Source organism: Cryptotermes secundus, unplaced genomic scaffold (assembly GCF_002891405.2).
Source record: "Cryptotermes secundus unplaced genomic scaffold, Csec_1.0 scaffold337, whole genome shotgun sequence".
Lineage (NCBI taxonomy): Eukaryota > Metazoa > Arthropoda > Insecta > Blattodea > Kalotermitidae > Cryptotermes > Cryptotermes secundus.
In genome coordinates, this window is record NW_019733323.1 from 1,040,902 (window position 1) to 1,065,763 (window position 24,862).

A 24,862-nucleotide genomic window follows, 5' to 3' on the forward strand; every position below is an offset into this window, starting at 1 on the left:
CCCGGAGGACTTGTTCCCTGAATTTTTCCGCCCTTAAAAATTCAACGACCTCCGCCGGGTTTGAACCCGCGTACCTTGAGTCATGAGGTGGGAACGTTACCCCTAGACTACGGAGGCCGCTTTCGGTTTAGTAACTGATTGAATTAATGGTTGAGCCTATTGTCGTTGTTTTTTTAAATGGTTAATTATTTCGCTCCAACTTAATGAATGGTCACAAACGTGTACTTTCGAATTTGTATTGATTATTTATGTCTGTGTTATTTAGGCGCCGTATCAGTGGAATGGATAACACTTGTTATTTTGTCAAATTCCTCTAGATTGTCGAAACTCTAAATTTGTTTTGGGCCTACTAGGTGGAACCTAGAGCACCAGTGACTTGCGGAAGAAATATATCTTCGTCTCTAAACATGATACTGTTCACACGGATCAACCACTGACGAAAATAATACAAGTGTAAAATCTTTGCAGAGTCTCACGCGTTGCGTCATACCGAATAAAATTAAAAACTGATATTCCCATTACTTCGACCATGAAAGAGGCACTGAGTCGTCCGAAACATTGGGGCCGTTTAACCTTCCTACTGCAACAACATTAGACTCTTAGACTCTGCAAGGAATGTCGATAAAATCCTTCTTATGATGTTGAAAGTTTAAAGGATGTATTATACATAGCTAATGCTTCCCAAGCAACCAATATGTCCACATAACTTAATTTACACGTTAACGTACACATACACGGTGTGTCCAGGATCCGGTAGGACTAGTTTCTTTTAATTTTCCCTGCAATGCTATCTGTTGATGAGTTGTGGCGAAGATTCTTGAAGTTTCAGGTGTGGCTGTCTATACTTTGAAAGCGCGAGCTTCGCTGCATCATGTGTTCTGACCTTGAATGTAACAGTACTGTTCTGACGCTCGTCGGAAAATGGCGGTTGAACAGATAGCCAACATCAAATTTTGTTTGAAGTTAGGCAAAACAGCCGGAGAAGCGTATGAAATGATGAAAAGTGTGTATGGTAGTGGTTGTTTGAGTCGCTCGAACATCTTTCGATGGTCTGCTGTATTTCGTGACGGCAGGGGGCGGGACACTGAAGACGCTCCACGTGCATCAAAGCCGAGAACAAGTCGCACTGAAGAAAATGTGAAAAAATTGATCGAAATCCTCGCATCAGACAGATGTGTTTCTGCAAGACTCATCGAGGAGCTTTTGGGAATACCAAAAAGTACTGTGCATCAAATTTTGACCGAGGATTTGAACAAACGGAAGGTCTGTGCGCGAATTTTACCGCACGCGCTGTCAGGCGTTGAAAAACATGCCAGAGTGGAACACTGCAAAGACTTGTGACGGTCGGCCCAAAGTGATATAAAATTTACAAAATCGATTGTTACTGGTGACGAGACGTGATGTTTTCAACATGAGCCTCTGACAAAGCGGCAGAGTGCAGCGTGGTTGAGCACAAAGAAGCCAGCCGAAACCAAAGAAAGTGCAAAAGCATGCAAAAGAGTCGAGTAAAGACACTGCTAACCGTTTACTTCGATTCAAAAGGAATCATGCACAAGGAATTTCTGCCAGAAGATCAAACAGTGAATTCTGAATATTATCTCGGATCCTCAATTGTCTGTGGGCGACAATTCTTCGAATTCGACCTGAATATTGAGAGCAAGTTTCCTAGTCGCTCCTCCAAGACAATGCCCCACCCCACAAATCGAAGATCATACGCGATTTTTTGGCCACAAGAGAGATCACAGTCCTTGATCTTCCTGCGTATACGCCAGATTTGGCTCCAGCATATTTCTGGTTGTTCCCAAAACTTAAGTTGGCGATGAAAAGAGACCGTCACGACACCATCCAGGACATACAAAGGGAATGTACCGCCGTTTTAAATGCGATTCCACAAAAGGAGTACAGTGACTGTTTTCAAAAACTTTTCAATTGATTCCAGCTATGTATTGATTCAGAAGGAGACTATTTTGAATAGAAAGTGTGAAATTTTGAAAATAATTCACGTCTTGTATTTTTAATGAACACAGTCCTACCAGAACCTGGACGCACTGTGTAGTTTACTTACTGTACCGGATTTGGAGCATTCACGGCGAGTAAATACGCGACATGTGGGAACTACCGACCAGCCCCGTCAGTGTTGAGCTAAAATATGTTTCAGAGCCGAAGATCTCTCAAATTGTGGTTATTCGATCAACATTGACACGGTTAACCGCCCGAGATGATTTCAGCACAGATTATTTACTGTGTTACTAATCTAATTCATAAAGCGGCCTCCGTAGTCTAGAGGTAACGTTCCCACCTCATGACTCGTGGTACGCGGGTTCAAACCCGGCGGAGGTCGTCGAATTTTTAAGGGTGGGAAAATTCAGGGAACAAGTCCTCCGGGAGGGACGTTAAGCCGTGTGTCCCGTGTCGTAGCTTTACGGGACGCAAAAGAACCTCATATCTTTAAAGGAGGTCACTGAGCCAAATTCAAGGATGTTTCCCGCCCAACAATATTCCCTAACGCCTCTGATAGATGGCGGAAGTATTATAGACAGCACCAAGCAAGTGGAGGCCGAACTCTCTTGCTGGGCGGGACTGATGGTACGCACCACTATCGGCAGGGTATAGAGACCGGTAGAATATCATAGAGGGAAGCACAATGGACCAATACTGGTCTAAGTGCATGGGGAAACCCACCCTCTCCAATAACTAACTAACTAACTAATCTAATTCATATACAACAGCTTAGTTCAGTGACTATAAAAAGATCATCAATGCGAAAGAGAGTTAAACACTTGTGGGAAATGCTGTTGTTGGGAATCGTGGACTCAGCGCGACGCAATAATACACGCGTTGTCAGTAACGTTGCGCCGCGGTAACGTAACAGCACAGGAGCCGCTGCTGTTGCTAGGGGCAACAGGCCCGTAAACACTTCCCGCTGTGACGTAATAGTGGGCGCCGACGCTGCTAGGGCAACAGGGAACAGTATAAGAAGCCAGCTGAGGACTGAGAGTGAACAGGCGACGAAAAGGGAAGTCTCAAATATGAGACAGCAAAATATGGTCGCAAGTCCCAACGGACTAGGACCCGAGAAACACTGCGCTGGCAAGGGCCAGCAGCATATATAAAAGACAGACCCATCCTCTCGTCAGAGAGGGCGCCCCACAGAAACAAGACCGTAACAGTCGAGGAGAAATAAATATCTGGTCATGGTCCCCAGGAGGGTGCTCGATACCAAGACTTACTGACTGACTGGTCGTCAGTCGCAATATGGCTTTGACTTTGACTTTGAGAGTGAACAGTGTGTGTTGTGCCGAAACAGAGAGCCAGTGTGCAGTAGACGCCAGTAGAAGCCAGACAGAAGACAGTGGAAGCCAGCACGGAGAGTTCGATTTGTTCAGCATTTTGAGTTATAGTTACCTGAATTTCAGTTACGGCGTTGCGTAGTAAAGTGACGTCGCAAGAATACACTCCTCGAAGTCTTGTTACACGACAGCTAGTAAACATCTGGAATGGTAGGCCTTTAGGAGAAATAAACAAAGAAACATAATTCAGAGTTTGTCCGTAAATTTAATATCGCCCGCGGTGTGATGAAAATGTTAGGAACCGAAATAGGTCTAACGGATATCGAGCTTTCATTACGTTTGGCTGAGTATATATGCTGCCCTCTAGAAATGTAATGACAATTCTATGTGGTGAAAGTTTGAACTACAACATATTCTTTGCGCGGCAGCGTAACACGAGCCATCTACCGTGGATATCTTAAATAGTCAGCACATCTAACCGTTTGTAACAGTGTGGTGTTGTTGAAATATGGCTGCTGTTGTAAGGTTAAAACGTCGTGCCGATGAGCAACCTCTTGAAGGATTGGTGCTTACTTGTAAGAAGAGAAAGTCAGAAGATGATGAAATTCAAATCACACCAGTGTTTAAGTTTGCGGGGACCGTAAAAAATCGGGTAAATAAATACTTTTTATCTACCTACGTGCCCAAGAGTAAAATAATGTAAACAAATTTTTCCACGATAAAGGATTACGATATGAAGGCGTTTATAGCGAGTTCCTTGCTTTATGACCACAGAATTGCCGTTTTAAGTACTGATATCCATTTGACAGGTTTTATGGTTGTCATAGTCATTCTGAACGTTGTGGCAATTATAGAAATGCCGCCTCTGCCAGGACTCGAACTCACGATATGCAGTGCGTAGCCTTGAATTTCAGTGGCAGCTATCATGCATCCTCACTGGGGATGTTTGTGGAACATTTTAATAACGTCTAAAATACATATAAACTCCTACAATACAGAAGACGAGACTTGTTTGTTTTTGGTATGGTAATCAAACCTAAATTTAGTGACAGTCTGGATAATGTTGGGTAAGGTAGGATGATTTGTGAACTGCTCATGGAATATCATTGATGAACACATCAGTTACTTTTTTACTGGAGGAGAAATTACAATTCTGCAAAGCTTAACAAGTAGCTTATGTAGTAGGAGGAATGTTGTCAACAGTGGGGGATCTGTATTAGGTCTGAATTTCATTCTTTATTACTGTGATACATAATTCTTAACACAGTACTTGTTTTTATAGTCTTTTGGTGTGTATGTTTTATGATACACTGCATGCTCTGTCTTGTGAGCTCCATATGTTGAAGTGAATGTTAAAACCATCACAAAAACTAAAACATAGTCTGGACTAGTATGCAAATAATTTTCATGCATGGCTGTAACATAACATTTCTTCTTTAGGGAAAACATTTTCAACTTACTCATTAAGAACAGAATTTATTCAAAATTAAAATAGTATAATGGTAAGAGGAATACAATGTATATTTTATTTTTTAATTTCATGGCAATTATGCATTTTCAGGAAGATGTGGCATCACATATTGGTAAAATCCTGACACAAAATAGAAATAAACGTGGAAGGAGAAACAAACCTGATGTGACTGGAAAGTTGCGAAGAGAAATGAGACATCTGGCACAAGAAAACAGACTTAAGGTTAATGATATACAGTGTTTATTAGTATAATATTAAATTATTTTAAGGATAATTGATGGTCCATATTAAAAGGAATTCTGAGCATTAACTCGTTGCCTATTTCTCTACTGCATAGATATACTATAGTCCTACAGATGTATTATTGCTATCAGCATCGGCATTTTTGTGAAGAACTTAATATTTAAATACAGATTCATGTATATTGAGAGTGTTAAGTAGCCACGTTTGTAAATGCTGACTTACAAGCAGTATTTCACGTATAATATGTAGGTGAATATATCATCAGTCTCCATACCAAATTTCACTTGCTAGTGATTCAGTTTAGTTATCACCATCAAACTGATAGCTACAGAAACTATTCATAATACTTTTATTTATTTTAATGTTCTACCAGGTAATTATCTGTAAGACAGTCACATATTTTTCTAAGACCTATTTCGAAAAAAGTATATCAGAATCCTAAATTAAGTGTTGTTCATGTTCTCACAAGTTCATGTGTTCACAGAGTTCCTGTTACTAATTGTAGGAAATGGGCTTCAGTGGCAAGACATTCATACTAAGATTCCTGAAAATCAGTCAACTGGTTAAAAAATTTGAATGAATTTTTACACAGCATTGGTGATCTCAACACAGGATGTGTGTCACCCAGTGACTAACTCCACAAACAATATGGCCACGCCATAGCCCGGACGGCTAGTCGCTGGCTTCCCGTTGCGGCAGCCCGGGTTCGATCCCGGGTCTGGTCAATTGGGATTTGTGGTGGACAAAGTGGCACTGGGGCAGGTTTTCTCCAAGTACTTCGGTTTCCCCTGCCAATCTTCATTCCCCCAATTGCTCCACAACCACCCTCACCTACATCTGGGGCTGGTACAATAGGTCAGAAGTGGCTGCAGTACAAGGGACTTAGTCCCACCCTGCTACCAATAAAAAAAACTCCACAAACAGGATCCTACTTTAGTGTTTAATTGCCCTTCAGTTGCCCAATAATTCCCTTAAAATTCATCACCACCATAAAAATCCTCATGACTAGGATCCTATCTGCATTCATTTAGTCCAGTTTTGTAATTACTTTTCAATAAATGTTTTCCACTGTCATTGCCTAGTGTTTATACCATTTGTAAATATACCTTACTACTTTTGTCCTTATGGTTAATCATGTTTTCACTAACAATTTTGAGTTGTTTATTAAGTCTAATTTGTAAATACTAAGAATAATTTTAATTCCAATATACGATGGGGTACCCAAAAGAAACCGAACTAATTTTTTTGTGGGCAGAGCTTTTGTAGTACCGCGTTTTGCCGCTATGAGCGCATAGAGCTAACATTCCTGAGTCGATAAGCCAACTACCGTTGCTTCAGAAGGTAAGGACTAGTTTCAGCAGAGTTTATAGTGACAACTGTTTTGTGTGATCGTCGTTTTTGCAATGGCTGATTTTCGTGAACAGCGTGCGGCGGTGAAATTCTGCTTTTTGCTCGGGAAAAGTTGAACAGAAACGCTTGAAATGTTAAAATGGCGTACAAGGACGATGCTATGGGGAAAACTCAAGTGTTTGAGTGGTTTTCCCGTTTCAAAAATGGTGAAATGTCAATTGATGACAAACCTCGTTCTGGTCGTCCTTCCACGGCCCGAACACATGAAAATGTTGAAAAAATTCGTGAAATCATCAAGGAAGATCGACGACGGACCATTGAAGAAATTGTGGAGCTGTCGGGAGTGACTTGGAGCTCAGTTCAGCGAATTTTGACAGAAGATTTGGGAATGAAAAGGGTGGCTGCGAAATTCGTGCCACAACTGCTGACTGCTGAACAAAAACATGGTCGCGTGGCAGCATGCTGTGCTTTGAAAGAAGAGTCCCGAAATGATCAAAACTTTTTTTCAAAAATTATCACCGGCAATGAAACCTGGTGCTATGCTTACGATCCTGAATCAAAGCAACAATCAAGCCAGTGGAAGACTTCAAGTTCGCCTCGCCCCAAGAAAGCTCGTCAGGTGAAATCAAACATGAAAACAATGCTGATTTGTTTTTTCGATGTGAAAGGAGTCGTCCATTCAGAGTTTGTTCCGCAGGGTTAGACAGTTAACCAGGCTTTCTACTTGGAAGTTTTGAAAAGATTGTGCAACAGTTTGCAGCGGAAGCGGCCAGATTTGTGGCAGTTGGGTGACTGGTTTTTCCATCATGACAATGCCCCTGCTCACACAGCCCTGTCTGTACGACAATTCTTGACCAAAAATGGTATGACCCCTGTTCCTCACCCTCCATACTCACCCGACCTTGCCCCGTGCGACTTTTTTTTGTTTCCTCGAATGAAAAGAGACATGAAAGGAAAGCGTTTTGCTGATGTTGCTGAGGTGAAGGAAAAAACGACAGAGGCGCTGTCAAGCATCTCAAAAGATGAATTTAGACAATGTTTTGAAAAATGGAATAAAAGACTAGACACATGTATTAGTGTAAGTGGAGAGTACTTTGAAGGGAATTGAAGGTTTGTGCTTAAAATTTGAATAAATAAGTTTAAAAAAAATAAGTTTGGTTTCTTTTGGGTACCCCCTCGTATTTTTAGTGGTACTGTAAAAGGTAAAACTATCCCTGGAACAGGCCATGGAGGCCCATAGGGTTGTGAGACGTCGAGGTTCCAACATTTTCTAGATAGCTCACAGATGGCGGTAAGGTCAACCTTAAGTGCCGGCCACCCTTTACCCCCCAGGAAACAACTGGTGAGACATCACAACTGATATGGGTGCCAGGTCATGAGGATATTGCTGGGAATGAAAGTGCAGATCAACTGACAAGAACAGGCTCTGAACAGCTGTTCATAGGACCTGAACCAGCTTGCTTCATCTCAATTGGAGTTGCCAAAAAAGCGATTAGGGACTAGACAGATAGAAACCATAAAAAATACTGGGAATCCATAATTGGACTCTGACAGGCAAAGGGTTTTATAGCAGGACCCTCTGCCAGAAGAAGGAAGGATCTGTTGAAATTAAACAGAGATCAGTTAAGATGGGTGGTAGGATTACTTCCCGGACACTGCCACCTAAAAGGACACCTTTTCAAGTTGCGACTGATAGATAACGCAGCTTGTGAAAGGTGCCTACAAGAAAAGGAATCAGTCACACACATCTTATGTGATTGTGAGGCCATAGCTTATTTGAGATTGTGTCACTTGGGTCAGTTTGTTATGGAACCAAGTGACTTTTATGACACTCCCATAAGCAGGGTCCTACACTTTATTAAAAGTGTAGGATTAATAAAGGGCTAATCCAAGGAGAAGCACAATAGATCATTGAAAGTCGCAGTGTGGGGGCTGGTTTTTATGGCCCACTGCATACATACATACATAGATCCCCTCCCCCCAGCAAAATTCCTGGTACTCATTTCTGTTAGAGGCTGAGTCGACCCCAGGGCCATAGTGTGGCTGGAAGGATTAGGTTAACTGAAAAGTCCAGTGAACTCATCAGGAATCGAACCCATGACCTTTCAGCTTGTAGTATAGTGCCTTAACCAACTGTACTACCATGTGGCCCTTACAGTGGTACTATGATAGAATGAATTTCATATGTTGAAGAATATCTGTTCATAAGATTTGAGGCTTTCACGGCGGTGACTATGAAGAAAGCAGTCTTCTGGGATTTGGCACCGTGTATACACGGTGCCAAATCCCAGAAGACTGCTTTCTTCATAGTCACCGCCGTGAAAGCCTCANATTGTCAATTTAAAGTTATTAACCTCTTTATTACAACTGTCACAACACAACTAATATCAAGATCAGTGCCTAGTTTCGGCTATTAATAATAGCCATCATCAGGCAAATACATGGTTAACGTACATACACCACTGAACTGCAGTACTAGTAAAATTCGATACAATATTGTTAATTATATAAAACACATGATGTGAAATACAGTAAATCAGATTATATAAAACAAGAATAAAATTCTTAAATTGATGTTTTATATCATCGAATCAGTCGTTGGTTTTGTAATTTTGTTGCGTTCCCACGGACAAATTGGAATATTCTATATTTTGTATATATAAAATTGTATAGGAGGCTCATGTTGTAGATGTAGTAAATTAATGTTAATTGTTTAGTTGGTGCTAATGTTACAAAGTATTGTCCGTTCTGTAGGGAATGTATACAATGACTCATTCCAATTTTACTAGTACTGCAGTTCAGTGGTGTATATATGTTAACCATGTATTCGTCTGATGGCTATTAATAGCCGAAACATGTAGCAGAGCTGAAACTAGGCACTGATCTTGATATTAGTTGTGTTGTGATGATTGTAATAAAGAGGTTGTATATTGTAACACAACAGGACGCATGAAATGAAAATTAAAGTTATTAAGTTTATTAATTAGAAAATTTATTTGTAGTAAACACTATTATAAGCACTTGTTCTGAATTAGCCTTCCTACAATTAAAAAGTATCATTAATATAGTTAGCAATTCATCAGTTAAGAAACACATTTTTATCTTTTATCCACAGATTTGAAATTTTTGTACCACATAAAATTGAATTTACTGAGTGAAGAATAAAACCTGAATGAATAGTGTAGTGGACACAATACCTTCTCCATATTGAGGAGATTCATGATTCAAATTCTGACAGGGGAAGTGGAATACTGTGACTGAAGCTTTCATAATTTTGGCTGCAACTGAATTGAGAACCCCTTTTGTTTTTATAAACTTGCATGTGATAACATAGTTATGGTTTTAATAATCCACTTCAGGTTGTGAACTGCTTCCGAGCTTTGAAGGATTTGGATGCGTTTGAAACCGAAAAGGAAACTGAAGTTTCTAATGAAGATGAAATACCTTTTACTGTTCTTGATGTTGTTAGTGGACAAGAAAGTAATCCAGTGTCTTCACAATCACAGGTTAGTGCTCGTACAGAAATTGAAGTAGTAAAGCTACGATAAAGCATAAGGCTATCCTCGTAACAGGCCAAGGAGGCCCACAGGATTGTGAGATGTCGAGGCACTCGCATTTTGTAGACAGTCGGCTCACAGATGGCAGTGAGATTGGCAGTCTTACTTGCCAGCCACTCTTTACACACAGAAGATTAAAGCTATCTTAGAAGGATTATGTTTTTTTCCCTAATGAAGCTGGTGCCTTAAGGAGGGTCCATTCTGAGATGTTTTAGCCAGGACATGTGGAGCAGTGGGCAACGGAGTGAGCACAGAAGTTGAAGAATCTCCATTGCTGAGAACTATTAGCAAGCAGCAACTAGGGAAGACTGTAAAAGACTGAGGATTAGTGTGTCCTGTAGTGATTTGTAAAATGTGTAGGTCAGCAATAGCTCTCTAATTGCTTGTAGTTCTCATTCGTACGTACAAAGTGTTCAATAAATCTCTTCACCAATCCATACCCTGTCTGTAGTCATCCATAAACACCTGACACTACATTTTAGCATCTATGAAGGCTTCTGCCTTAAGATAATATTTGGAATGGTTTTTCCACATTCAAGTCATGCGAGATATATAAAATTGGGGATATATTTGAATATTTTACATGTTGTAATCTAGTAATCCATTTTTTTTAATTAACAGCTTTTACAAAAGAATTCGAGATGACATGAGCTGTCGCAATGCCTTGACTTAAGGTTCCATTCTACCATTGCAATTCAGAACTTCATGTGAAGATAGAAATTTTAACTGTACTTGGACAAACCTAAAATTGCTACACGACAGTCTTTGTGTCATGAAATAGGCATATCCTGCATCAATGTGGACACTTGGTTGTGGAGTGCAGATGTCTGAGCGGGGAGAGAACCATTATGACCAGGGCCCAGATTTTGATGACCTAAAAATCCAGAAAAATTACCTAAAAGTTAAAAAACAACATAAAATGTATCATGTCATGGAAAATGTACTAATTGTTTTAAAATGTATTTTTAATCTTTATTAACACTGTGAACTCATCGTTACTCTTTTAAGTTCGTCCTCGTTTTTATGTTGAAAATTAAGCAATATATGATTGAATTTGAAGCTAAATGTTTTAATATGATTTTTTCTACAGTGTTGGAATGCTTATCAAATGTACATATACGGTATATATTCCAATATTTAAGTGTCACCTCATTCAGAGTTACAATAGATGACAGTTAACATGCGGAGATTCTCGAAGGTGAATGAGCGCCTATTGTCCGACAGCACATTCTTATTCTTTGAGAAACTCCTTTCCACATCTGCAGACACAATGGGAGCGTACTTGAAGTGTACCAAATCACTGGCTATTTCTTTTTCACAAGAGCGAGCGAATCTTCTAGCTTTGCTCCTTCTCCTTTAAGCGTTTTATTCCTTCCATCAAGGAACTGAAATTTGCCTTTATGAAGGCCAGCTGTCCTTCCATTTTGCTGCGAGAGAACTGTTCCTGAGCAGCTTCAATTGCCCTCACATCTTCTGTCTTTATTGAATATACTGTAACGTTCTTCAGTGTACTTCACTACCTGAAAATGATCGCAATAGTAAATTGCAGCATCAATCCATTTTCCCCACCTTGTAATGATGGGTTCTGGGGGCAGTGGAACACGAGGAGCCATAGATTTATATTGTATTTTATGAGCTGGAGCATCCACTTGAGGAAATCTTGATCTCACTTCATCCGTCACTCCATGCAGTGCATGTTCTAGGCAAGTAACATGCACCAATTTTGTATAAAACAATTTTATTGACTTGCCTGCTTTTAAAATATATGGGGCCACATCAGTCACAAAAAGCAAGATGACGTCATGTCGTATACCCCCTGGCCACGGTAGAAACATGGACCAGTCAAAGAGTTTACAAATTGTGGAATGATTACGGATTCCAGGACCTCACTCATGAGCAGAAACACTTCACATGGTCCATCAATTTCCAAGGTTTCAATGATGACGTTTGCCACATAGCACGCCTCCGTATCGCAGGTCTCATCAATAGAAATGAAAATCTTCCCATGCACTTTATTCCTAATAATGTCCAGGATACTGTTGTAGCACTCGGAGAGATAGTTTATTAGACTTGGTGCTTAATATCACAAAGAACTTGATACTGCGAGTATTATTTATGGAGCTCAACATGCATTAAAGCCATATAAATGGAATGTATCAGAAATTTTATTTGATGAATGACTGCTGAATAATTGCAAATGATGCTCCACACTGACACTGTATTCATACATTTATTACCAAATTGAATGGCTTTGACTAAAGCCTGGCCACAACAGTCCACTCACTGAGCAGGTTAGCTGAACAATGACACATGAGCTTCACGTCCAGGAAATGCTTGGTTTGTGTTTTTGCCAGTGCCTGGCTAGCAATAGAAATTCTCAGTGACTTCTTTCATTGATCCAGGAAAATGCTAAAACATAACTTTGAAAGTCCCTGACAGTTTCTTCCCACATTCTTTCTAGTTTGTAACTACCTTTTCATCTGATATAACTTCTGCAGTTGACACAATGCCATAGAATATCTGATTAGAAAAGTGTATTGTTCACCTGAGTAGAGGTTAAATGGCTTTCAGAACAAGATAGGTGCTCCAGATCAGCAGAGAAGCCTGTGGTAATGGCCAGCAGTATTATAAAAGCCATTACATTCAAGGTTTCTGAATTCATTCCTTATGACAATGAAAATAGCTTAATTAAAAAGAAAGCACATTCTGAAACCAAGTGGATGCAGTCTGTCAGTGTGCTCATATACAGTGCTGTACCTCAGTAACTCAAATGACAGCTTCTTTAAATCTGGCAGAGCAAAAAAGAAATTGGGGTTCAAGTGTGACAGTTTTTAGTTCAGTTGACTTAGTTAGTTAGTTAGTTAGTTNAGAGACTGCTGTTGGGCGGGAAACGTCCGTAATTTGGCTCAGTGACCTCCTTTGGAGATATGAGGTTCTTTTACGTGCTGTAAAGCTACGACATGGGACCCACGGCTTAAAGTCCCTCCCTGAGGACTTGCTCCCAGAATTTTTCCGCCCTTAAAAATTCGACGACTTCCGCCGGGTATTTGAACCCGCGTACTATGAGTCATGAGGTGGGAACGTTACCTCTAGACTACGGAGGCCGCTTTCAGTTGACTTAGCTTTTGATATAATTTTGAGGTTATGTAATTTTAATACAACAAATACTGCTTTACCAGCCAGAGCTAGCTCCTGGCGGTGACAACAGGCCAGATGCAGGATATGTGTATGATCTGTACTACACCAGCGTGGCAGGGAGTGAAGGGCTTGTTGACCTGGACAACCTGAGTGTTCACCCACTTTCACAGTCATACTGGGAGTATCAAGATCCTGAAGATTCAAGTGACATGTCACCTGAAGAAGAGGATGAAGATTCCAATGATGAGAACAACTGGCGCAATGACTATCCTGATTCAGATCACAGGTTTGTAGAATTCATTTCTGTTCTCTGGTATGACAGACCATTTCGAAGTAAAGGTTTGAAGTTTTCTAATAATGTTTGTTAAAATGAGATGAATAATTTTCATTTTATTGTCAGCTGTTTAGCTACTGCCCATTGGGATCAACATGGAATGTGATTAATTAGGCACCTAGCAATAAATCAAAACTGATAACTCTCACATCACTCCTGAGTCAGCATTCAGAATTATCCTATCACTCTGATTTGTAGGTAGATAATGTCAGCAGTGTATACATCATCATCAAATAATCAGCTAACCAAGTTAATTTTTGTTTTCAGTCTTTCTATAGATGACATGAGAATGACTATGCAGATGGGGGACTTGAATCTCAGTAAGTAAAGCAACCTTAATCACTATTTACACAATCCTTTTCATAGTACTTAAAAATCTTGGAGTTCGCATAAAACAAGTTTCAGTTTTGTCCTTTTGAGAGCTGGAGGACAGGCGGCTGTTTATTTGCATATAGGAAAATACACGTGAAAATTTCTAAGTGGAGATGGAAGTAGTAAAATGATATAGCATCAAAAAAGTCTTCTTGAAAGTTCCTTACAGTTTAGCTTTAAAACAGAGAAAACACCCTCAAGTTATCAGTTACTTTGACAGCTTCTAAGGGGCATATAAGTGCACACAATATTTACATGACTTAAGAAATGTTTCAAGTCTCATGTGAAAAGTCCTCATCTAATTAAGGGTTTAGGGAGGATGTAGCAGGTTATATTTAAACAGAGAGAGAGAGAACTTGATGAACTTACAAACAAATAGTCTATCCTTAATAAATAAAAGTGGGCTGAAAATGGCCTACTGATTGGAGATTTGAAGCATCAAGATTGTGATACACACTGTTAGTAGATCAGTTTTGTGCACTGAGCTGTTAAAAAGAGTCATTGAGGCACAAATTTGTTGCAGGTGAGGGAGAGGAACTGTCAAGTGATGATTCAGATGAAGATCTCATATATGGAACAAGTGTGGATCCACAAGATGTGGCACTGTATGGGGAGGGATATGCACGTTATAAGGCACGTATGAAGCTTGAAATGTTTGACGAGGAGGAGTCTGAAGATGATGTGAATGATAGGGAGTGTAGCAGTGATGAAGAGGAAGATGATCCTGCAAGGAGATTCATGTAGTGTGTACATATCTTGGTATGCTTGTTTTTCAAAGATAATAGGTATAGCTCTGTAAATATATTCTGAAGAAGTAAAAATATTTTAACTGTCCCATGGTATTATTGACCATACATGTTTTAGTCCATTTCAGACCATCCTTAGGTGTCACACTATCTGTGCAAGTTAGTTTTAAATGCTTATTTTCTCCTAAAACTGTTGTATGTTAAATAATTTTTTTTAACATATTAATTCTATGCTCATGGATGCCTAGTGCATATGTTACAGTGTGTCCACAAAGTCCCTTTGTGGTTTTGAAAAATTGTGGTGTGCCAACAAATTGAACTAGCCACATGCGGTTTGCGGCAGATCATAGTGAAACGCTGGGAAGTTTTTTACAGACCTCAGTAGACCTAGATGTGGGCTCCCCTCGTAGCACAGAGAACGTCCAGATGATATTTGAGCTCTTGCCATGTTCTGTGGAGCATGTCCGCTGGAATAGCCAGGATCGCATTCCTGATACTGGTCTTCAGGTCATCAAGTCCGTTAACTGGTGTTCAGAACACACTGCTCTTGGCATAACCCCACAGGAAAAAAATCCAGTGGTGTTACGTCTGGTGAACGTGGAGGCCAAGGAATTGGACCATCTCTGCTGATCCATCTTCCTGGAAAAGACCCATCTAGGAATGTGGGTACCGTTGGAGCACCATCTTGTTGCAAAATGATGTGTGGCTGTAAGTGCTCAATTTGTGGTACTGCATTGCGCCGTTGCCAGTCTCTTATTGCTTTGTCACTCAGAGAGTGCTTATTGAACTGTGCGCATTAATTTTGTTGAGTCTGGATGACTGATTTTGTCCCAAAAAGCCATCCTGCATAGTCGCCATTTCACAAACAACTGACTGAGAAATGTAAAGATGGCTGCTTATGCCATTTGTTGGCGGCAGAAGAAAACTTCCAGAGTTCCACTATGATCTGCCACAAACCGCATGTGGCTAGCTCAATTTGTTTGCGTGCCACAATTTTTCAAAACCCCAAAGGGACTTTGTGGACACACTGTATATTCTTCTCTAAGACACCAATAATTTGCATCCTATATCCTTTTGTATTACTTATTATTAGCTTATTTTGTTGAAGTTACTGGATGTTCATCTGCTACTTCTCTACAAAATGTTTTTAACTTTACAAATAGTTTTGATGAAACTTTTAACCTTCTTTAGCCATTCACATTTTAGATCTTATTCTCTTAAAGGTTAATAGATTAAATAAACTGTATATAATGATTTGGGAACAGATTCTGATACATTTTTTGAATACTGTAAAACATTGGTTTTAGAATTTGCATATAATAGCACTGTCATGCAAATTGCAGAGATTATGTTCCTAAAGAGTACTAACAAAACCATAATGTCTTTATGGGAAATGAGTTGCCTCTGCAACCCTTCCACCAGCAAATGTGATTCTCTTGGTGTGGAAGCCCTTGATTTGTTTCATCTGTATACAAATTCCAATCCACAGATATATAAAACCATATACTACCATTAGCAAAACTGGGCAAGTGGAAAACTACAGAAATTTGAACTCTGTGAGTGATGAGGAACTGTCATATAGTGCAGGTTATCCACCTGCAGCTTTTTCTCAAGTGGCCAGGAAGCATAAGCCCATGATACATTCTAAGACCATATGTCTGTTAATATTCATGATACTGAATAAGAAGAACTCATTTTGGAGAATGACTGATGAAGCAATCTGATATGTCAGCGAAAGTGACCTTGATGAAGTGAGTGAAAACTGTAATGTGAGGGTAAGCCAGCATAATACAATTCGGTCAAAAGCACAGCATGTTTGGAATTTTGGGCACATCCCATCTTTCACTGAAGTTTTTAGTAATCTGAGGATGCAAGAGTTACCCCATGTGACCAAAGACTACACCAATCAGCAGGTGCAAATAGCCATGGCCACCAATTACCATCTTTCTGATCTTCACTGAAGTGACACAACTGTTGGTTTGGAGAGCCTCATAAATAATATGAGCCCAACCGATATTTAGACAAATTTCACAAGGACAACAGACTTCCTGATGTGACTGTATACAAGATACACATTTATTTCAGCTGTATAATAACACAATGTCAAAGCACATTGAAAAATTAAAAGTCCATTTTTGAACATCTATATATGTGTATTATATACATATACTATATATATATATACTATATACATTATTACTTCTACATGAATCAACGAATAATGAAGGAATCATGCAAGACTGATAAGGACTACAATAGAGGGAGAGTTAGTCTTGAGCAGTACATTCCTAAGAAACATAAAATTTGAGTATAAAGATTTATAAACTGTGCAGCAGAAGTGGCTAACTTATGTCAGAATTTGGCAAGGAGCAGGAAAAATGCAGTAGAGGCATCTAGAGCTAAAACATGCGACTCTGAATATCTTCACTGAGAGAGTAGTTGCTATATTGAATCGGTAATTCATCTTATCCTATAGTCAAAGAATAGACCATAAGAAATTGTCTGATGTTGGTTAGAATTATTGGAAATTAGTCCAAGCAAACCTTACTTTCAGTCTACCTCACCCACAAGGAACCAGGATAACGTAGTTGGTATAGTGTCTGGTTACAGGCTGGGTGACAGAAGGGTTGGAGTTTGAGTCCCAATAGGGTCAAAAATTTTCATTTCTCATCATCCAGACTGGCTCTGGGACCCACCCAGCCTATCAAAGGGCTCATTCCCCATGGGTTAAATGGGCGGGGCATGAAGCTGACCACTCACCTCTTAACTAGTGCAAAGGTCAAGAAAATCCATTCCCCCATACGCCTTCATGGTATAGTGCTTAATTAGTTAAGTACAGGGACAATTTTACCTTTTTATCTCACCACAAGACAGTCATGTTTCTACTTGAAGATCAACACACTTATAACTGTTCTGCTGCATGGTTTTACCTGATGCTTGGCACGAAAAAAAAATTACTGAATGTAAGCGATGTTCCTAGTGATGTGGATGGTAGCAGCAGTGCCCTTATCTCTACCACAAAGTGTTTCTTCCACTGCAAGCAAGAGATTTAAACTGTAAGAAACATACTGCAGAATAATGACCACATTGACAGCAATTGTAAAACAAATACAAAATGTAAACAGGGAGAACTGATTTACCACTATGACATTTCACAGTTATTTTCTGCTGCTGGGAATGCTTCAAGATCTCTGTTCACAGTGTACAATAAATTACCATTAATCCAGGACTACAGTGAATAGCAACAGGTATCAATCCACGACTGTGAAGCTTTTAATATTCACAGTGTTTACCCAAGTGGGACTTGCTAGGCATCTGAATCATCATCTCCCTTGGTGGTCTCTTCAAGGCTAATAATAAGAGCATCCATGGCTTCCCTACTTCCTACAGAGGTTTCTGCTTCCCCAGCTCTCCATCAGCTTCACTGCATGTCACACATAATTCTCCCATGGTGGCATGACCTGAAATTTGGGCAAATGGATTTGTACCACTCTACACTCTACCACAATATTACAAAACACAGCAATTGAAATAATTTTATGTGACACTTGAAGCCTTTGCGCTGTACTCAACACAGATAAATATACAAACCTTTCCAATAATTCCTCTCAAATTTTTTTGAAGTTTCCATTCCAGACCCATTTTGACTAATGCTGCTGCTGTAATCTCTGTCTGGGGGCCAAACCAATTTATTGTGCTTGCAATGGCAATTATATGGTGGTATGTGGAAAACCTTTGTGCCTGTGCTCGTCAATCAATTCATAAATTTTAAACCTGACATAGAATTTCATATAACACTGTCATGTGATGAAGTGTGACTGGATTTACTGAACACTTACAGATCATAATTACAAGTAACTATAATGCTGTCATTAATTCACATGCTTGGCACTTCACTACAACACGTACTAAGACTTCCCAGTATGCTGTGTTTTCAGCAGTTGTCTTGTAACGGCTTCCAACACTGCAGATCCCTCAGCTTCCATGTTCACACCCTTACTGGCTGGCAACTGTCTCACAGCTAACTGTACTCTAAGAATTGTCCTGCTTATAACACCTCTCACAACAGTTCTGTTATCTTTATTCTTTGCATCCTGTTGGTGTGTCATGTAGCTGTCACAGACTGCATAGAGAACACCGCTTCGCAGTTAGTTCACTGGTGTGTTATGAATCTGTTCCAGCCATTACCTAGCAATGGCCGTCATTTACAGAGTCATTACTTAGCAACAGGTCTACATGCTACAATACTGTCACGTGTTTTAGTAACTACTGAAGGCTTTTGGATTGCATTTATACACTCAACTTGTAACTACAAGTAATGCAGCACTGTCTCTATGTAAACAATTTACAGTTCACCATTACACACGCACTAGGGTTCTCAGTCTTCACTGGTTGTATCCTGGCAACGGATTTCAACACAGTAATTATACCAGTCTCGCTGTAACTACAGCACACATGAAGTCTTCTTTTCACAGCGTAATTCTTCTCTTGCATCTCATCTCAGTCATTCAACTGCCATCTCAAGAGACTAAATTATTCTTTCAGTTGGCCTAGGATCCTTGTTATATAGCCCTCAGGCCGATCCAACAGAAAACACAGTTTACATTACAAATTATAAATTACTCCGTCCAATGTGACCTGTAAGTTTTTTACTACATAAAAACTTAACACCCTTACATGTTTCGGTCTCTGTGGACCATCCTCAGAGGGCAAACATCAGTACAAATAGGAAACCACTATCACATNTGTTGTTGCCGCATAGACCAGGAAACAGAACACTAGATTTGGGAGAAACTGACAGAAATAAGACATACTCGTACACTCCTCTTGATTCCATGTTACCTTAGGTGGATAAAACACTACTATTAATGCTGCAATGGGAAACAGGTTGTGGAACCATTAAATGGATGGAATTCATAGGCTACCTTTCATTATGGTGGTGGTGAACACCAGGGCAGTTAATCACAGAACCTCCTGAACAGCTAAAATATTATTGGCTACTTACATTTCTGATTTGTATGACTTAATCTGAATAATTTAGGACAGCAGCATACTGGGTGCAGAGGAGTTAGATGGTATTTAAATGCACGCAGGAAAGTGATATGGGAGCAACTCTTCAACTGACCTTCACCTTTCTGTGTATCACTGACCAATGGGCCCACATATCTTCTCAGCTCTCACCCAAAGGAACGTGAAGAGAGTGTATGTCAACACTAGTGGCCCAGATGAAGATGGTGGTGAGGTGGTGAGGGTAAATGTAGAGACAAAGGATGTATAAAACACAAGTAATTACAAATAAATAATTTATTGTCTCCACTGGACTGAGGGGGTTGGTATTATATCTGTTGCCACCACAAAGACAATGACATGATATACCTGCCCAGCACTCCTACAATACACACATTACTCTTCCAGGGAATGTAATTAATTATTATATAAAAAAGATTAGAAACTTAAAACTAAACTCAGCTACAACAGCTGCGTTTTGTAAATGCGAGCAAGGTATGGTTCTCCCATTTTGCTGCTATAGCAACATTTGAGACGCTGTACAGAACAAAAATCGAGATATTTATATTATTAATATTATTACTATTATTATATATATGTAACATATAAACTTAAAAATTGCATTATTACAGGTTAAATATTGCATTAAACATTGTTTTACTCATTTGTGTAATGTTCTTTGTAAGAACAAAACATGTTTAGTATGACATTCTTTCACATTCTACTTCAGGGCTATTCTGTTAGTATGTTGAACAAACCAACCTGGCAAAATTCACAGATTGGGGGGAGATTAATGCTTTAGGTTCCATATTTTCATTAAACTAGTATGACACTTGAAGTATACAATTATACTTCAAATCAGTTTATGATATTCATGAGCAGGAATATTCAGTATTTTATAAAGTCAAAAATAATGATGAAGTCCCACAACTCTTAATTATTTTATCTACTTGTGAGTGGAAAGAGGTCTTAATTTGGATCTGAACTGCTAATTGAATAGCCCTGTTCTACATCATGTCATCGCATTTCCATATATATATGGAAATCTGTTTCTAATAACAGTCAGTGCTTCTGGTACGTATACAACATTATTCTAACATTACAGGGATTTAAAAGTGGTGACAAATTCGAGTGTGTTCGAGCACTATAACGTTTCCCAATCACCTAATCACACATCATCAGAATTGAGTGGAGCTGGCTTCATGAACTTACCAGTTTCAAAACAACCTTTATTAAGAAATGTATCAGTACAGTGACCAAGCTGAATGATTAGGGAATTAGTGTTTGATTCCCAACAGGGAAAGAAATTTTTTCCTTCAACATTGGCACCCACATAGCTGCCTCCTCTGAGGAGAAAGCAAAAGTGGAATGACATTAATCACTCATCTACATCTAGTGCCAAAGATTGATTTCTAAGAGCCTGGCTAACCTTACCAGCAAGCTCCACTCAAAACAAAACGAACTCACCACTTGATATGGCATGGACTAGATCCAAAAACCTATCTGTCCTTCTGTATGTACACCATTATTACCATGGGGGTAGATTAATTTCATGTTCGAGCACACAGTTAACAATAATGATGACATCAATCATTGGACGAGTTTTTCTTTTTAGCTCTAAAGAGTATTCAAGTGTTTCTGGTAGCCACTGAACAACAATGTTGGACTGAGTTATTAACTTCATATACATGAGAGGGGTAAAACAAAAATACCTTCAGTTACCATCTTCATTTAAACATAATTATATAAATGAGATATTACATTTCATTAGCATAACATTACTTCCATAAGCATTATCTGGGGTTCACAATTCTGTTAGTATACCAAAATCAGTATCTTGCATACAATAAAGTTAACTGACTCCGTATTATCACAAAATCTTCAAATACATTCAATTAAATTATATTAAACCATCATTCAAATTCTCTAGAATTTTTTTAACTATTTTAGCCAGTTATATGGTCTATGTTTCATGATAAGAAGCAAGCTGAAAGAAGAGAGATGATTTTCATAACAACCCTTAAGAAAAATAAGAGGTGGAGGAGGAGAGAAAGAGGAAGACGAAAATGTGTACATTTTATACCACCATTATCATCACAACATAACATTATTATCTCGTCCTTCAAGCTGAGCAGATGTGTTTGTTCTGTGCTGGGTTGCAGTGTCTACCTGCAGTAACTGATTTTGCTGGCTCTTGTTGCAGGTTTGATTTTCCTGCATGATAACTGCTTATAAGGATACTTGCCATATTTAAGAAACAGCATATTAATGAAAACAAATGTTTTTACATTGTACCAGGACATGCCGTGCAAGGTTTCATATTTCCTGACTGTAGCCGAGTGATGAGTATGTTCTCTATATGACAAACAGTGAGTCCCTTCAAAAGTGCGAGGCTTGTGTGGAGCAGATATGGTCAATGAGGGAAGAAATTATTCCCAGTTTTTCTCTCAGGTATGCTTTGACATCAGAGACTGGATAGAAGATGGTGTTTCCTGACAGCTTTTTCATCCTAAACTGAAGGAGAATGATTCACTTAGTGTTCAGCTGGAGGCAGTCAGACTTAATGGTGTTTGTATGGACAATATGATTGAGAACCTTATTAATATATTTCTCAAATTATCTTAGGAAGGTGGGCAGTTATGCAAAGATAACAAAATTTTGAAAGTTACAATGGAAAATATCTTCATGGCTGAATGACCCAGTGTGTCATATGAGCAAGAGTCACCGACATGGCACTATGTGGCATCATGAGCAACTCTGAAGAATGATCCAATGAAGATATACAAAGATGCTCTGTTACTTGGCTGTGTCCCACTTCCTTAGGATCTGGTAGTATCTACTGATTTTATATTGTCTGCAACCAACAAGAATGAAAGGAATGAAGGAAAAAATGCTCATGACTGCTGGTCATGGCTTCACAACAGCAAACAAGTCAAAGGCCAGGAAGGAAATTGTATTAAATTTATTCTGAAAATTAAACTCCCTTTGACTGGAGTACTACTTTTTTTATTGCTAGTGGGGTGGGATTAAGTCCCTTGTACTGCGCCCACTTCTGGCCTATTGTAACAGCCCCAGATAACAGGTGACGGTGATTGTGGAGCAACCGATGGAATGAAGATTGGCTGGGGAAACCGAAGTACATGGAGAAAACCTGTCCCAGCGCCACTTTGTCCACCACAAATCCCACTTGACCAGACTCGGGATCGAACCCTGGCCGCCGCGGTGGGAAGCCAGCAACTAACCACATGAGCTATGGCGCGGCCTTTTGACTGGGGCAAGGAACTATTAGTCTCTCCCCATTATTGTAAAAAGATTTCTCCTCTGTTGTTCTGACCAGATATTAAAACATCTCTACTGGAGGAATTAGAAACGTTTTGCAAGCCCACACACAAGGCATAAGACAAAATTCAAAATTTAAACTTCATTTCATGTACTGACCAATGAGGATTACTTCATCTTAATTAGCAGTATGGAAATACGGTTTCATGACTGCTTAACTGCTCCATTTTATGGGCATCTCAACCCCTGTCAAATTGAATCTTCTGATATCCCTGTAGTTGGTGTGCCAGCCTTCTTTAGAGATACTGTTAAGTGTGACAGCCCAAATGGTCATGTTGGGACAAATGGAGGCAGCTTTTATTGTAGAATCTGATGGCTCTCTTTCCCTTTGGTGTCAACAGTGACAGTTTATATGCAGGAAGTGAAAATTATATGTCTAACATATTTGAGTCAAATATTTTCCCCTCTGAAATGCATGAATTTTTTTTTATGTTCAGTTGCTCCTCAAGTCAGTCTTTCAGCTAGATGTGCTTCTGCCATCAATGCAGTTTGTAGCTCTACACAACTTTAGAAATTCGTGTTTAAGTACAAGTATTTCTAACTGATTTGTTTTTCTCCTTATTCGTGTATATGCATATTTGTTTTTTGTCCCTGTATCTGCTTCTGTTATTGTCCTTTTCTATTCTGGTGCCCTTTGTAATTGAGCTCTGGCGGTTGAGTTGAACTCAGCACATACATAAATAATTAATCTGAACTGAATTACTGTTATTATTATTTTATCTATTTATGTAAGAGTTGAAGCTTAAGTCATTTTTCACCCACAACATGTCCTACATGCTGACATTCATGTTTCAAACCTACAGATGATTCTGTACAAATCAAACAAGTAGCGATGCGTTATGTGAACTGGAAACCGAGTCCAACACATAGCAATGTAATACCACATCAATACATTGAAGTGTTAAATTACTCATGCACAAAATATGTTATCACAATCTATATTAATTTGTGACTAGAACTGAGAACCCCTGACTGCTATATGCACCAGGCAAACCTTCAGCAATTATCAGTTTTGCTCGACTGAAAGATCTTAAAGAACCGAGGCCTCTGCAGTCTGTCCGCCCTCACCCCCAGTTGTGCTCTCTCCAGCATGGCTGGAGCAATAGAACTTCTTATGTGCAATGAAGGTAGACAAGTAATTAAATGATATATCACATGACTTGCAGTACTTAGGTCCTGTCTTTTTGCTGTTACTCACTACTGATGTGGGTACATCCAGCATGTCACCTTCAACCTGGTCCTGAGCTTCCATATCACTAGAGTACAATCTACCACCAGAATCCCTATCTTGTTGTTGAGATGTATCAAGTCCTGACTTGTCATCAACTGAGCCACCTCCCATTTCATCCACTTCAGAAATCATGTTCAAAGGTTCAGCCTTCACTGTGGGTTGTGCCACTGTGACATCTTCCTCAACTTCAACATACTCCTCTTCCCTGTCCTCAACATACACTCTGGCTCCAGCCTCCTCTTTCACTGTCACTATCTCTTGTTTCACACACTGTTCAGCCCCCTCTCCCTCAAACACATTCCTGGGACTCCCCATCTTTACATCAGTAGGGGAGGAAGAACCCTCAAGCTCAGGCTTCACATGCAGGTGAACCAACCTGTGATGCCGCACCACATTGCCTTTGTATGTGGAACTATAGTTGCATAAGTCACAAAAGTGTAACTTCTCTATACGGCTACTGTCTCCTCCTTCTGCAATCTGTGGTTCTATGACTGCAGTTTCTGGTGGCTGCACAATTACCGCTTGCTGACTACCAAACCCTTCCTCATCACCAATGATGCAGGAGATGAAGTTCTCCTCCTGGGAAACAGAAAGACCGTTTTAGGCAAGATATGTGAAAAACATGATCAAATACAAGATTTCCAACATGAGAACAACTGCATTCATACTGTTGGAGGAACCTTGCACTGGGTTTCTGAAAGTATACTGCATGTTTGAAAAAATCAATAAGAAAACCCCTTATCTACTGAAATTATGGGATAAAGGACATTTAATTTCTACATTT

General features: G+C 39.5%; 2 protein-coding genes across 2 annotated transcripts in view; one reads left to right on the forward strand and one right to left on the reverse strand.

Annotated features, from left to right (window-relative positions):
* The first annotated feature begins 3,743 nt into the window (after positions 1-3,743).
* On the forward strand, positions 3,744-14,589 carry LOC111867970 (probable RNA polymerase II nuclear localization protein SLC7A6OS). The gene is made up of 6 exons (XM_023858234.2): positions 3,744-3,942; positions 4,852-4,983; positions 9,714-9,860; positions 13,091-13,335; positions 13,651-13,703; positions 14,279-14,589. The coding sequence occupies exons 1-6, from the start codon at positions 3,799-3,801 to the stop codon at positions 14,497-14,499; spliced, it is 942 nt and encodes a 313-aa protein (XP_023714002.1). The 5' UTR covers positions 3,744-3,798; the 3' UTR covers positions 14,500-14,589.
* Positions 14,590-22,700: 8,111 nt separating this feature from the next.
* Positions 22,701-24,862, reverse strand: part of LOC111867957 (zinc finger protein ush) — a 50,697-nt gene continuing 48,535 nt past the window's right edge. The window contains exon 10 of the mRNA XM_023858203.1: positions 22,701-24,657. Coding sequence (XP_023713971.1) covers positions 23,878-24,657 — 780 coding nt within the window. The 3' untranslated portion in view covers positions 22,701-23,877. The remainder of the gene's footprint in view (positions 24,658-24,862) is intronic.

Coding starts and splice junctions, on each gene's coding strand:
- LOC111867970 (XM_023858234.2), top strand. CDS start 3,799: ATGGCTGCTGTTGTAAGGTTAAAACGTCGTGCCGATGAGCAACCTCTT. Junction 3,943..4,851: donor CGGGGACCGTAAAAAATCGG/GTAAATAAATAC, acceptor ATGCATTTTCAG/GAAGATGTGGCATCACATAT. Junction 4,984..9,713: donor CACAAGAAAACAGACTTAAG/GTTAATGATATA, acceptor AATCCACTTCAG/GTTGTGAACTGCTTCCGAGC.